We start from the raw sequence: 15660 nt of genomic DNA on the forward strand, positions 1-15660 counted from the left end.
ATGTTTTTTTGGGGGGGGATGTGGGAGGAAATCGGAATGCCCGGAGAAAACCCACGCAGGCACGGGGGGAGAACATGCAAACGGCACACTGGCGGGGCCGGGATTTGAACCCCGGCCCTCAGAACTGTGAGGCAGATGTGCTAACCAGTCGTCCACCGTGCCACCTAGTAAAGTAATAAATATAGTAAATATTTGTATGACCAACACTTCGATGCAATAACTATAAAAGGATCAAATGAAAAGCAGAAAGTATGGTGGTAACTGAGCATGTCTCCCTGAACCGCATGACAACGTGTCCTTGCGCCATGTGAAAAGTAGTTCACTGCACAAAAATCCAAAGGCGCTTATGTCGTAAATTACTCGGCCTTTGAACATGCATGACAGACACTAATGGGGTGGTAACAGGAATGTGTTTGCAGAGCAATAAGGTCACTTAGCAGCATTTTATAAATATTGCTTGAATGAATGAGGCTTTTATGTCTGTCCGGCCGACAACAACAATAGTTTGAGCTTTGTGGTTTCCTATTGGTATGTTACTGTTTAGGAACTGATAGTCAACATTGCTGGTTGTGAAATGTTTTCATTGCAGTAAAAATGTGCAAATTGTTGGCCAGCTTCTCTGGTCGTTTATATGCGATTCATTAGCCATCATGCTTTCAGCCATGTTATTTACGTTAGCATCTGCTTGATGGAATTGATTTGAACGTCATAGATATTTCATCAATGTTATTGCTCGTGTTGTACTGAGTAGCCACATCATTTGTCAAAGTAAGTTTCACAAAAAGCTTAGAAAAAGTCAAACACACTTGTGAAGTTAAGTAGAGGGTGACTAAGCTGAATTCTGGTGATAAATGGTGGTTTGAATTCCAAGATTATTTGACTTTTGAGGCATATTTTAACCCACTTGCCAATTTTGGTTTAAGATTAACTACATGTGCTCATTCTTGGTTGCATTTTATTTTATTTTCCATGTTTCTATTCCTCTGCCACGATTTAGCCTCCTGGGTCCCTGTCCTCCACTTCCCCCGTCATTATCATCCCCATCTTACCTCCCTATCTCACGCTACCCGTCTGTGCCTTCTTATGAAATAAAGTGTGGCTCCATTTTTCATTCATCCAAATATATCTATCATCACCTATGTGCTGCACTGCGCCCTTATCAGTGAAGCTTTTCTCATTGCGCTTCACTCATTCACGACTCGCACGGTCCCGTCTGAAAACACCACAACACTGGGGGAGTGTTTTTTAGTGGTGAGAGCCGCGAAGAGAGCAGTTCGTGAGGCAGTAAAAATCCCTTTAGGGGATTCTCTTGTCATAACAATAGCAGTGCTATCTTAAAATAACAGTAACATGCGTGGATGGTTTATATAAAGCAATAAAACATGGGAACTTGCCAATGCACACCACATAAATACAAAATAATTTGCTACCAGCACAAGCACGAGTACATGTTGTGTTTATATATTGTACATATATTAATTTTCGCTGCAAATGGAGGGTGAAAGCAACTGATTAGAAGTTGAATTCTGACTCAGAAGGCTCTGTTCTCTCAACATACCCTCTTGTTACCAAAGAATTTTTGGCAGCAGGTCAGCACTTGTGAACACAGAACGTTTGCAGGTGAAAAAACAATCTGGCTTCTCTCTCCAAACTGAACATCTGGTTGGTTTTTTTGCACCGCTATGCCTCATCGACCGTCCTCTTCATCATTCCCTAACATAAGCCAGTGTTACTTTGGCTATGCAATTAATCCATTTGCCAGGACAACATTTTAAAGGCAATATCAGCTAACAGTGTGCTGTATTTAAGCTAATTCGAACAGATGTTGAGGTCAGGCCTAGAATTAAACATGTTATTTTGTTTCTGTGCAGAATGCTGGAGGATGACCTAAAGATCAGCAGTGATGAGGAAGAGGCAGAGCAACAGGTGAGATGCCTCTATAGTCTGCAGCCTATCCCTTTATCAATACTAGCTGTCACCCTGGCTTTCCACCATTTATCTTCCATTCAATTACAACCAGTTCTTCTTAGGACTGATTTGTTCATTCAATTAATTTTAATTTCCTTTCTCCTGTCATCAGTTGAACCAGGCATACCTTTGCAATCAGCTTTTAATTTGCTTAGATTTGCGAGTATTGGCTGTGCAGTTTCAAGTATGCCGTGGAATTTTTGTTCTTTCATCCTGAGCTCACTGATGTTGAAAAAGAGGGCCTTCATGGCTCACAATCGCTGTTCCAAAGCTTTTTAATGGTGGTTGAGGATAAGGCTCTCAAATTCTTCCACACCACACTCCTCCAACCATACCTTTTTGGGCATCACTTGGACAGTCACGGCTTGCACAGAAAAGTACCTTTTGCTAAATTGTTACCACAAAATTAGATGCATTGATTTGTACAAACAAACAAAAATTGTGCAGACCCTCTTTGATTCTTTAATTGATCATGAGGTGTGTCCCAAGACTTTTGTTCAGACAGTGTATGCATCTGTGAAATCCCCAAGCATTCAAATATTGAAAAACAAATTCCATATAATTTTGCACATTCATTCAAAAATAACCTTGCTGCAACACAGAAATAGCTGAATATGTATGAGAAGTGTGATAGAGGCTCGCGCTCCACTAATCACAATCTTTGTGCACTCGTGATGCCAGTGGGGGCTCGGGCCACTGTCCCTTCCCACTCACATCAGCGCTCATCAAAGAGTCCGTCAAATGCTAATGAAAATTTACCAATTCCTCTCGTTCTTTTTAACTGCCCCTCTGATTGAATAATTATGGGGTGATCAAGATAGTTATAAATGCTGGCAGGTTTTACTTCTGGTAATCATGCTGAAAGTGGCTTGGTTAATTACAGCATTTTGACAAGTGGCTTCCATAATCACGTCATCTATATATGCTTGATTACAGAGGAGCTAACATGCACTTCAGAAGTCTTCCTCCAAGTTTTTATATACACTTGCACTTGCACTACATCTGTTAAAATGGTTAAGATCGATGTATAACTCAGGGTGTTGCATGCTATCCATTTTATCAGGATGTGAGTCAGACAATATTGCTGGGAAGATTGAATGGTGTTTTTATTTTCGGAACTAGAGTTGCTTGATATTTATCTTCACACTTTGCATCTTTGCATACAACCCACAGACATTATATGCAAATCATTCCCTGGCTCACCCTGAGAAATAAAGTGCATAGCTTCAAAGTTGTTGAACTATTGCTTTAAGCCTCCAGCGTGACAGTGCAAGATGGATAAGGGAAGAATAAACAGAATAGAAAGTAAAAAGAGGAACTGGAGAGACAAAGACGGAGCAGACATACTGATAACAGTGCAGACAGGAGGAGATGAAGAGCGGGAGGGATGCTGAGACGCAAGAAGAGAGAGAGGCTGACATGAATCCAGTGGCATTTTTTCTGTGGATGCAGTTAATAGGCTTATAGCAAATGAGTGCATGGTGTATTAGTAAGCTTTTATAGCCTCAAGTAAAACACAACACACACAGACATTCATAATCAAATACACAGATGCTTGTGTGTTGCGCAAATGTTGGCAGCCTCTCACGCACTGTCATTAGTATTCTGTGGCGCGGCACTGTGAGGGCAGCAGAGGAGTATGATGAATATGTTTTTGCACTGAGCAAAGACACGAAGGAGGGCAGGGAATTGAAAGAAGGAGCAGAGGAAAGAGGGGAGAATAGAAAGAGAGGAGAGGAAGCATGACGGAGAGAGAGAGAGGGAAAGAGAGAGAAGGGAAGAAGAGAGATGTTCCTGGTGACTTTAAAAAGCTGAAAGAAAAACACCAACCCAATTACCACTGCACGAATGTCCTTTGTCTCTAGCTCCCTGCACATTTCTCTCTGTGATGACAGATCACCTTGGTCAAAGCAAGGTCACACTAAAAAGCTCTGGCTTTCTATAAAAGTTCAATTGCAGCTGGTAAAAATGTACACAACTTAGGGGAAGTCTCCTCTAAATCTGCCCTATGCAAAATAATCATACTTTCTGAAGACCGCGTTGTGCTAACACAGGGGTCATATTGCTTTGTTTAACAAGATAGAGGGTCACTTGTGTTCACAAACCCACTTAAGTTCATTGTTTTGGTTGTGTGCCTCAAATATACTGTTCATAACAAGTAACACTTTAAATGATAGGAGGAACAATAAAGCTACTGTTTACGTTGTTTAGCCTTTAACGAAAATATCTAGAAATTGGTCTCCCACCAAGGAATAACACAGTCCCTAGTAACATTCAGCAGCACTGTTTTGCGGAGGTAACATTTAATGTGTGAATTATTTTCTCCATTGCCCTTCTTACCCTCATCTCCTCTCTCTACAAGAACCCCTCCTTAATCAACATTTTACCAATTCCAGCTTCAAAATCATTGGATGCTCCATTGGCTCGGACTAACTCACCAATAGTAGTGTTGCAGTTCACATCACGTATTTCCACGCGACTGCTGTGGGATCGATTCCATACACAATGAGCCATTCACAGTCCCCCAGTGATTGAGTGGCAAACAGTGCAGGATGTGGTCTGCCTTTTATGCCTGAGTCAGCTGGGATAGGCTTCAGCTCGTGCCATAACCCTTTACAGGATACCTGGTCAATAAATGGAGGGATGGGACTGGAAGGAAAAGTGTCCCTAATCACTGGTTTTTATGGTCAACAGAGGTGGTGGACCAGCTTGGAAAATATTCTCGCAGTATGTTGTGTTAACCTGGAGTCAGTGCAAATGTTACTCTTAAAAGCTGAACTTCTGGACACTAAAATATCAGTTGATGTTTATTTAAAGATGTTATGCTTTAGTCTTGGCTTCTGTAGCTTCTAATAATAATAACAACAATGCTTGTTTACATTTGGTTTATGTTTACCACAATGACATCAAACAAATACTTTACAACAGTAGGAGCTGAACAAATCTAATTATCTTTATCATTAGAAAAGACAAACACCTCAGGCTTCACTATGTGTGCGCCAGTGTCACCTGAATTAAATACTGTACATGTTACAACAATATAATTGTATCTTCATAAGAAATGCAGCAGCATTTTGAAATGGAGATCAAGTAATTCAGAGATGTCAAATGACTTGACTCGAGTCGACTCAAGTTGCCAGTTTTGTCTTGCGACTTGCTTGCCAAATACTTGAAAAAGACTTGACTTTAGACTTGGTAGCCAAGAGACTTGATTTTACTTTGAGTTGACAAGGCATCTCGTTTAGAGTTGGAAAATGGCATTTTAATTGACACAGTTTGCCTTTTTTTAAGTAAGAAACATTTTAGGGGGTCATTGGCGCCAACCTGGCAACTCAGTCTGCGTTGTTGCACACTTGCCAGTGTGAGGTAGCCACCTGCATGAACGATTGAAGGAGCTCCGAAGATAATACAATTTAATTATGAATCTCTTTCATTCTCCATTAGCCCATCTAATCACACATCTAATTATACTTGACCAACAGAAACCAGCCTTGGCTTTTGCCTTATTGTGTTCTCTTAAGAACCGTAGGAGTTACAATGCTGTCATCACAAAGTACACCACATAGTTTGTTCAGAAATAAAGTTCAGTTACATTGAGTTTGAAATACAACTTTAAAACAATTCAGTGCAAAAAAATGTAATCAATCATAATCTCAGTTGTTGTTCATTTAACTTTTATAAGGTGTGAATACTTTTTTAATGTTATGATTTATGGGGAAATTTTTTGTAAAAAAACATTTTATTGCCACTTCAATATATGTTGCGACTGGAGCAAGATTGTATGACTTGACTTGCGACTTGCTTAAACTCGACTTGCTTGTAATTTAGTGACAACTCGACTTGACGTGCTCGATTTTTTTCCCGCAGTGACTTGTGTCTTGCTTGAGACTCGAAGGTTATGACTTGAGACTTGCTTGTGACTTGCTCATGTGACTCCCACCTCTGCTTTAATTGACCTTGAAAAATAAATTCATTGTAACAGATGGTCGAATCAAGCTTGATGGCTCAGCTCATACTACAGCCAACATACAGTATATCAAATATCTCAAAAGGCTTCAACCAATGCGTTCATTGAATTGAAGTGCTAATAAAGCCTGTAAAAGGGACTTCGTGCGCTTCAAAGAAGGTGTGTAAATAGAATAATCTCTTATATATTTGTAGACATAGGAAAGTAATACCGATACCACTACTGTCTACATGTTACACAATCAATTCAGGAGAAAATATAGACAGTAATGTCCAAGGTTGAGTAGCCATAACCAGTAGCAGTAACAGTAGCTTTCATGTTTAAAATATGGCTGATTCCACTCTAATTAAATAAGAACTGAATGGATGTATTCAGCAAAACAAGCATTGGATAAGCGTTGTATAAGAAATGAAGGATTTTGAACCATGTTTTCAGTTATAAAATGCAGATAAGTCACCATTCAGTTATTGTTCAAGGCTGTGTCGAAGGCGCTTTGTTTGGCGGTAAGTGAATCACCAACACTGAGGTGATGACTTGCACCCACTGGTATCTGGAAAATATTTATTCTAGCACAGGGTTTAGCAACCAATTTAGTATGCATTCATTAGACACCTGCAGAATGTATTAATATTCTATTTTTATCACTTTTGGTGATAGAGTTGTTCATCTCACAGTAGGATTATTATTAATGTAGTTTGCAGTGGCGTAGAATTGCACAGCGTCATCATCAGCTATTTAATATTTTTGTTACTGTACTTTACTGTAGCTTAGCTTAAGTCGTCACGCAGTTGGGGTTGTAGAAACAATGCAATGCAATGCATGTGCGCTACACCACTTCAATGTACAATTAAAATGTTATATAAATACATAATTTTCAATGCACCCACTTTCAGGGAGCTGGAGTCTATCGCAGCTGACCTTGGGAAGAAGGCAGGCTACACTCTCGACTGGTTGCCAGTCCAAGACAGGGCGCATAGAGGGACAGACAACCTTTCGCACTCACATTTGCAGTCTTACTGATGTGGGAACTGAACCCACACTGCGTGCCCTGATGAAGCACTACACCATCAGTGATTTAATAATAATCGCTGAAATAAACGATTAAATATAAGCAATATTGGACCTTTAGAGCGTTCATGTGTACCTAATATTCTGTCCCACTGAGTGTGTATAAATGACCAAGCTCATTTCTAAAGTAATCTCAAGACGCTTACACATTTTTAGGGCTTTAATTTTGTAGACAGCGCATCTGCAGCGGGGCACCAATGCCAGCGGATCCTGATTTTCATGCAGACGGAAGACTCGCTGGGCGTATTTGCCAATTTGGCAGACCGGTCTGGGCATGCCAGCGCAGCAGAGTGAGTATCCATGGAGACGGGCCTGGCGGAGTGACAATTTGGTGACAGAAAGTCGATCTAGACTTACGCCTGCTCAGAACACGTCTAAATCGTGGTGCAAGGTAGCTCTCTAGCCTAGCAAGGTTTTGGTGGATTTGATCGGTGACAATGACAATAATAATAATATTAATAATAATAATAACAGCAATAGCAGGAGTTGAGCTCTTCCTCCATCGCTGTACCTTTTTCTTTTTTACCACGTCACGCTAGGAGCATCTGTCTTATTTCCCAGAGTTCAGGACACTGTGACACCACATTAATAATTGATTCGCCATTCTCTCCTTTCCTTCTTTTCCATACTGTAGAACTCCCAGAAAATCTGTAGTTTCCCTCTGAAATCATTCCACCGCCGTCTCTCTTACTGGATGCGCCGAGATGTCATCACAGCGTGCTTCCACCCGAATTGAAAATCTTTCAATTGCAATTACAATGGGTGTTTTTTTTGTTGTTGTTTAGGGAAACACGGATGCAATTGGTGTACAGTGATCCCTCGCTATATTGGAGTTCAGATATTGCGGATTCGGTGCAACAGGATTTTTTTTCATATTCATATTCATATTGCACATAATTCGCCATATCGTGGGATTTTGAGTGCATTATTTTATTTTTTGTGGTAAAAAAAACACTTGCTAACCTAAAACAACAACAGCCTAAAACTATTTAAAAAAAAAAAAAAAGAAATATTAATTGAAACACACATAAGGAACACTATCACTACATTATGTAGTGATAGTGTACAGTACCACTGACGCTAGAAAGTGTTTATAAGAGTACAGTAGAGGTTAATAGGAATATGGGTAGGAGTAATAAGAGCCTGGGGAGGTTCATAAACCTTTAAAATATGTATAAAATGTACAAAATATGTACAAAAAATATTTGGTAACCACTTCACTGATTTCACCTATTGCTGGGGTGGTTCGAAACCTAACCCCCGCGATAAATGAGGGATTACTAACATCAAACTCACATTGACTGGCTATATCCGATTTAATGCATTTACACTGCGGTTGCCTTGGCAGATAACCGATACATATTGGATTTGTATCCACATTTGGTAGAGACCTGATTCTGATTTGCCACAAAGCCTATGCGAATTGTGCCACTTGAGAGCAAATATCTCTAATGACTTGTCATCCATGCCGCAGCCATGTTTAGTGGAATTAGTGAATAATTGCAGCCCGTGTTGTTCTTTAAACCCTTGCGGGATATATTACCACACAGGTCCTCTTCATGAACCCTGCAAATCTCCCTGAGCCACAGAGCTGACAAGGTTTATTATTCAAGATTGTAGATCAGTTTCAAGCTATCAGAACCACAAAACCACTGGTGCTGATAATCTCATCATTCCTTGAGAGACAGTAAAGGGACTGAATATAAATTCATTTTAATTAACAGATGAAGATGAATAAATTGTAAAACTGAATGAACTATTTTTTTTTGTTAGTGTAACTGATGTAGCCATGTAGAGAACTGACTGATTGAGATGATGACTTCCATTATTCCACTCAAATTATTTATAGAATTACTGTATTATTAATATTGCTAATTTACTTCATTGCATGCGCTTAGTAAGTTTGATTGTGTTCGTATTTCAAAAGCGGCTGTTTGACAGTTATATCTAAACATATATTCATGTATAATTGATCATTAACGAATTTTATTTTATTGGTTAATTTAATTGTTTTGTGAATGACTTAACCAACACAGTTGGGACTCTTAACAGAAAGTCCTCTATTATTAATTAAAGTAATTAATTTGTAATTAACATTTTATCTCATTTTGAATTGAATTGATTTCTAATCCAACCATCCATCCAGCAATCCATTTTAGGGTTACAATTAAGCTGGACCCTATTAGAGCGAGACATAGGGTACACACTGGACTGGTTGCCAGACAATCGCAGTTCTAATTCAACCAAGCATATGACAATATCAAATTTGCATGGCAGTTTAATGGAAAACTCTAAATTAGGGGTGAATGTGAGTGTGAATGGTTGTTTTTTTTTTCATGTGCCCTGTGATTGGCTGGCAACCAGTTCAGGTTGTTCCCCCTTCCTCTCGCCCAAAGTCAGCTGGAATAGGTGCCAGGTAGCACACCCGCAACCCTAGTGAGATAACAGAGAATGGAGTGCTGGATAAAGACAGTTGACAGTATAATGGACTCCAGTATATGGCACTTATAAGAAAAAATATGTTTGTTTTATCATTCAACTTCCAGTTTCTTGTCAATTTTTCATCCAGCCATGCATGCACATGCACACACACACATACACACCAGCGGTCACATGCTTGTCAATCATGCTCCTATTACACACCTGCAAGCTTTTCTAAAACACAGGAATGCCAAATTTCTGCATGCTAATATTGACATGGTATTAACATGAAGAATATTTTAACATAGGTGTCTGCGTTTGTTAACAGGTATCCAACAAGCCCAAAGCTAGAGCGACAGCTGTAAGGTAAGACACACATTCTGCTGTTGTTAAATAATGTTGGTTATGCCGCATGCGCTTTTTAGAAGTAGGGGTGTTTCAAGGTGATTGTGAACATAATACCCATCAGGCAATCTGGAGCCACAGTGACTGTAATTATCTGAAACATCTGCAATGCCGTGCGCTCGGCAAATTTCTGTCACCATTCTGCACCATCACAAACATTCCTCACAAGGCAGAAGGTGTCACTATTTGTTGGTTCATGCAGAAACCGCTGCATGTAACCCATTAGTTTGTGTTTATGTTGCTATTTGGATTTTTGTCAGCTTGATTATTGTCTGAAAGCCTGAAATGTGCACTCTATCGACTCAACTTGAGAAACTAGTTACAGTACCTCGAAAATTAAACAGTACATTAAGCACATGTGCCACCTGTCATCAATTTCATGGAGCTCATTAGGCTAATTTTTTACATTTTTGCATAATACTGCTAACTGACTGACTAAACCATTGATTTACAGTTTAAAAGTGACCAACCAGCAGGAACATTTTCAATTAAAAGGTCACAAGGCATCTTTTTCTTACAGTAGTCAGAGGTGGGCAAAGTAGCCAAAAATAGTTTTCGAGTAAGAAATTGGGGTGAAATTGGTGATTGGTGAAAACAGTAACGTGACAGTCCCCAGAGCAGAATTCTGTCTGACAAACCAAAACAAATAGATCGTGCAAGCAATAATAGATTGATGCAAATTTTAAAAAGTTGCGAGCTAAAAGTAGCTTAATGTAATGGAGTAAAAGCTTCTTAACAAAAATACTTAAATAAAAGTGAAAAGTATGTTACATCAAAACTAGTCTGACAAGTACAGTTTGTCCAAAATGTCACTGGAGTAGATAATAAGAGTAAATATAGTGCATTACTGTGTAAGTAGCTAATGTTTGTCCAATATTTAACTTTCTCTCAGTGGTCTTGTAAACAAATGTTCATCAAGTAATATTTAAAACAATAATGAATAAACGCGCTCCAAAACAACAGATTTAAACATGTCGAGCAGGGTTAGAGTTAACTAATTTGCTCAAATTACCTTTAATTGAATGTTATTATTAATAATTGATGATATTCATCTACTGTATGTGAAGAAAGTAATCATGTTAATGATTTCGCACAATAATTAACAACGATTTAAAAAGCTAGAAAACAAATCAAAACCAATATGCCACACTTTTTTTCTGTAAATCTCTAAAGGGTTTAAATTTTCAAATAATCACTTCTACAAAATTCCTAAGTAATCATCACTGGTGAGCTATTTTTGGAACTTGCTTGCAAGCTACTCCTGTGGTCCTTGGGGGTTACCTGGGGCCCGTGGGCACCACGTTGGTGGGAGCATGCCTTATTATTTTTGCGGCGAAAGCCTGGAAAAGCATCCCAAAAGAAAAAATGTGGTTTGGTGCTGTCAGTGGGTCACAGCCATGTTGCAGCAGTTGTTGCAAACAAAGGATTTGCAACTACATACTGTACATTAATTATTTGCTTCTTTCTTATTCACTTTTTCTTATCCGTTCCAATGCTCACACTAATTTGGTTTTTCATTACAAATAATGATGCTGATGAAGCTGTGTATCACGCAGATTTAAATACCCAGAAATTAAATTGATATGTTGACGTTTTGTCTGGGTCTGGGGGAAAAAAATGCAATAACTTGGCTAAGTCGACTTCAAAAAGAGGATTGAAGCTCCGGCAGGACCCCAAAAAAAACACAAAAAAAAAACAGTTCCACCTGGAACCATGTTTGCACCGCGGAAACCTATGTTTCACACAGACATTTATTGCAGTGTTGGGCCACTGATAAACTTTGCCAAAAACAACAGAAGAGCATCTGTAAATGATTTTTAAGACACTATTAGATGTGTAATATACATATAATAAGATGTATGAGTGAGCTGAATGTTAGTTAGCTTTTTCCATCCATCCATTTTCTGAGCCGCTTCTCCTCACTACGGTCGCGGGTGTGCTGGAGCCTATCCCAGCTGTCATCGGGCAGGAGGCGGGGTACACCCTGAACTGGTTGCCAGCCAATCGCAGGGCACATAGAAACAAACAACCATTCGCACTCACAGTCATGCCTACGGGCAATTTAGAGTCTCCAATTAATGCATGTTTTTGGGATGTGGGAGGAAACCGGAGTGCCCGGAGAAAACCCACACAGGCACGGGGAGAACATGCAAACTCCACACAGGCGGGGCCGGGGATTGAACCCGGGTCCTCAGAACTGTAAGGCTGACGCTCTAACCAGTCGGCCACCGTGCCTAGTTAGCTTTTTATTTTTTTATTTTTATTTTATTTTTTTTACCTAAAATGGTTATCACTAGTGCACTAATGCAAATCGTGAATGCTAACCGTTTAGCAAAGGCAAATATTGTCTCAAATTCTGGCCAGTTTATACTATACACTAAGTACCGATATATGCAGTTTAAGCATAGAAGTACAGCCCTCAGAAAAGATAATAAAATGCATATTAGTAGTAAAGAATAATTTAATTTTATGTAATTTTTTTTGGGGGGGAGGGATTATCTAGAGGATAATCGATTCTAAAAAGATTCAATCGTGACAGCCCTAGCTTTGTCTCATATTCATCTTGTCAAACCCAAATGTTTTCAGTCTACAGCAAAAATAAATGAATTTCCCTCCAATAATTTTGGAGGGAAGTGGAGGTGTAATTAATCGGTTAAAATGAATGCTCATACTAACACAAAAGTACAGCAACGATGGTTGTGAACCAAAAAAAAATGTATATTATTAATAAAAATAATAAGTTAGTTAATTTAGTTATTAGGCACAGTGGTGACTGGTTAGAGCGTCTGCCTCACAGTTCTGAGGACCAGAGTTCAATCCCCGGCCCCACCTGTGTGGAGCTTGCATGTTCGCCCTGTACCTGCATGGGTTTTCTCCAGGTACTCTGGTTTCCTCCCACATCCCAAAAACATGCATGAGAGGTTAATTGACAGCTCTAAATTGCCCGTAGGTGTGAATGTGAATGCGAATGGTTGTTTGTTTATATGTGCCCTGCGATTGGCTAGCAACCAGTTCAGGGTGTACTCCGCTTCCTGCCCGATGATAGCTGGGATAGGCTCCAGCGCTCCCGTGACCCTTCTGAGGATAAGCGGCTCAGATGATGGATGGATGGATTTAGTTATTAGCACCAACGCTACGCAACACTAATTACAATCTGCAGTGTATTGGCAGTAGTTGTTTTTTTTTTTTATGTGTGTTTTGATGTGCATCTCATGTACACTTTGGTTCCTCATACAACATTGATTTAAAAGAATAATTTGCTATATTGTAAATTACATGCAAAAGATTAATGCGTGAAGAGAAATATATTGTCTGTCATTTTAAAAAGTCAAGCTCCAACTGGTGCATAGCAATATAAAAATATTCCACAAGTTAGGCTTGTTGTGTTCTCAGTCTGCGTGCGTGTGAATGTGTGAGTGTGCACGTATGCATGTGTGTGTCAGTGTGTGTGGTAAAAAGAGAATGTGCCATGTTTTTGTGTGTGCCCCAGGCCATGTGTTACTTTTGCTACTGCTAATGAGCCCGAGCAGAGCGGGCACACACACAGACACGTATCCGCAGGGATTCTACTACTGAAGTTGTTACAAGGGATCTATGGGCTATATACAATAGAAACACTCATACATGCACAAAATATGTCTTAATATACAGATTTATATAAGATATACTGCATATGCAGCTATTGTTTTAATCCTGCTCTGACAACTTAACTCCTATACTACAGTTAATTGTATTTTTCTGCCACCATACACAACACCACCACCATCCCAGACATCGCCCCACAGTATACATTAAGCATAGTTTTGTTATTTCTTCTTTCTTATATTTTTCATATTGTTACATGACGTTCCAATTGATTCTAATTATTCAGCACAAGTAATGAAACACATTTAGTGAAAGGCTAACGTAGAATTGGTCATTGTGATTAATCACGAGTACAGTGGAACCTTTGAGTTTGAATGCCCCTAATATTGTTCAATTTAGAATTTGACCAAATATTATTGTGAAAGATACATGTCTAAAATCTTATAAAATCATACATTTGAATCATTGTCGTGTGGCATAAGCAGTAGAGGAAATGTGTGGATGGACTATGTTCAGCTAAAAAAATTTAAATAAACCTCTCTCGTCTCCAATCTGTATCTAAATTTAGTTATTTTCTTTATACGAATACCCTCGTGTCAGTCAAGTGTGTTATGACTTTTTATGCACGCTGCCTCACGTATGCTACCAGGATGCATTGCTGTCCGTTTGTACGAGTGGATAAACCTATTGTAGCCTTTCCCACAATATTGCCCCAGGCACATGCAAGCACTTTGGCTCGGTTTGTGATGAAAAACACTAAATTGGAATTCAACACACAAACTATGATCTACACTATCTCATGTATTTTTATATTATTGTAAGTAGCTAATTGGTATGACTAATGATCATCTATGATGATGGACATAATACGTACTGCAGATACATGAATGTGTGAAAAGATAGTACTGGCTAGTTCAATCAATTTGCTTATATCGGAAATGGTGGCTAAAACGTATGTGATACGTGCGATTATGTAAATATACACACACACAGATGCACAATTGTGGGAGAGCGATTTAAAGAGAGACTGAGAGGAAGATTGGAGAGGCAGCTGTGCAGGGGGGGAACTCTGCCAAGTGGAAGATGATTGGATGACAGATGAACTGAGTCCAGATGGCGTCCACATCTTCTCTCAAACGTCCCAAAATACCACCATAGCTAGTTTCACAGAAGTCTTTGGCCAATTTGTGACACTATATTTACCTCTGACTTCAACTGCAGTTGTGAAGCGACAGTGTATCCTCCTGTGTCACACTCTACTACATCTTACTGTTTATCTGATCTAAGGTCCATCTGCCTCAAAGCTACTCGGTTCATTGATGTCAGAGGGTAATCGATTTAGTCTATTATGGAGGTGATTGGCGGAGGGAAGAAAACAATTGACTGTTGACTGTCTTTTGTATCTTCTATTCCTTTGGGCTAATTGACAATGCAAACAGAATCATGCACTGGAAAACACAAGTACCCTGGAGGCTTTAATCAGTTACCTGAAAGAATAACTACAGGAGGCTATTATTATCTTTTGAACGAGACAGTATGTATGTGAATAACTTAAAAATACAGTGAAGTGACATACTGTAAATGCTTGCTAAGCCCTGTTACTGCCAATTCATAATTATTAGGCCATGATAAGATCCTCAAATTATATTTCTTCAGTCCGTTCATGTAAGGCACAATGTAAAGCTGTGTCTGTCCGTTCATGTACACTCATAATGTAAACATTGGTCTGCTCATTCACAGAAGGAATGTAAACATCTGTCTGTCTATCTGTCTGCCCATCCACATACACCAGTATGGCCATTCACACAATGCAAACATAATTATATACCTGTTTGTTCCTTCAGACACGCATGTCTGTCAATTTATCTGTCTGTTTAGTCAGTCATATACTGTACACACAATATGTTATTTAAAAAATAAAAACATATTTCAAATCCAACTTGCTTACAGAAATACTAGACAGGTCTAGCAAGGATCAGCCTTTAACAAAACATTGAATAAACATATCTGTAATTAAATTGGCATGATAATTGTTTGTAAGCTCATATGACTATTATATTGGGGGGAAATAGCTGAAAAAATCAAGAGTGCAGAACGAAGGCTAAACACTTCCTTTAAATCCCACCCAGCCTCACTTTAAAAGAAAATCCATGTTTATGACTACCTACTTCATCATATGAGTCATCACATAAATACATAAACATTATTAAGAATTCCCCATCTCAAAATTAAATTTATGGCCCTTT

The 15660-nt window shown here is 39.0% G+C and overlaps 1 protein-coding gene across 2 annotated transcripts in view; it reads left to right on the forward strand.

Moving 5' to 3' along the window:
- Positions 1-15660, forward strand: part of aff2 (AF4/FMR2 family, member 2) — a 162377-nt gene that overhangs the window by 116888 nt on the left and 29829 nt on the right. For both annotated transcript variants that reach the window (XM_061787648.1, XM_061787649.1), the window contains exons 9-10: positions 1872-1926; positions 9753-9790. In XM_061787648.1, coding sequence (XP_061643632.1) covers positions 1872-1926; positions 9753-9790 — 93 coding nt within the window. The remainder of the gene's footprint in view (positions 1-1871; positions 1927-9752; positions 9791-15660) is intronic.

The sequence above is a fragment of the Phyllopteryx taeniolatus genome, chromosome 10 (genome assembly GCF_024500385.1).
Source record: "Phyllopteryx taeniolatus isolate TA_2022b chromosome 10, UOR_Ptae_1.2, whole genome shotgun sequence".
Lineage (NCBI taxonomy): Eukaryota > Metazoa > Chordata > Actinopteri > Syngnathiformes > Syngnathidae > Phyllopteryx > Phyllopteryx taeniolatus.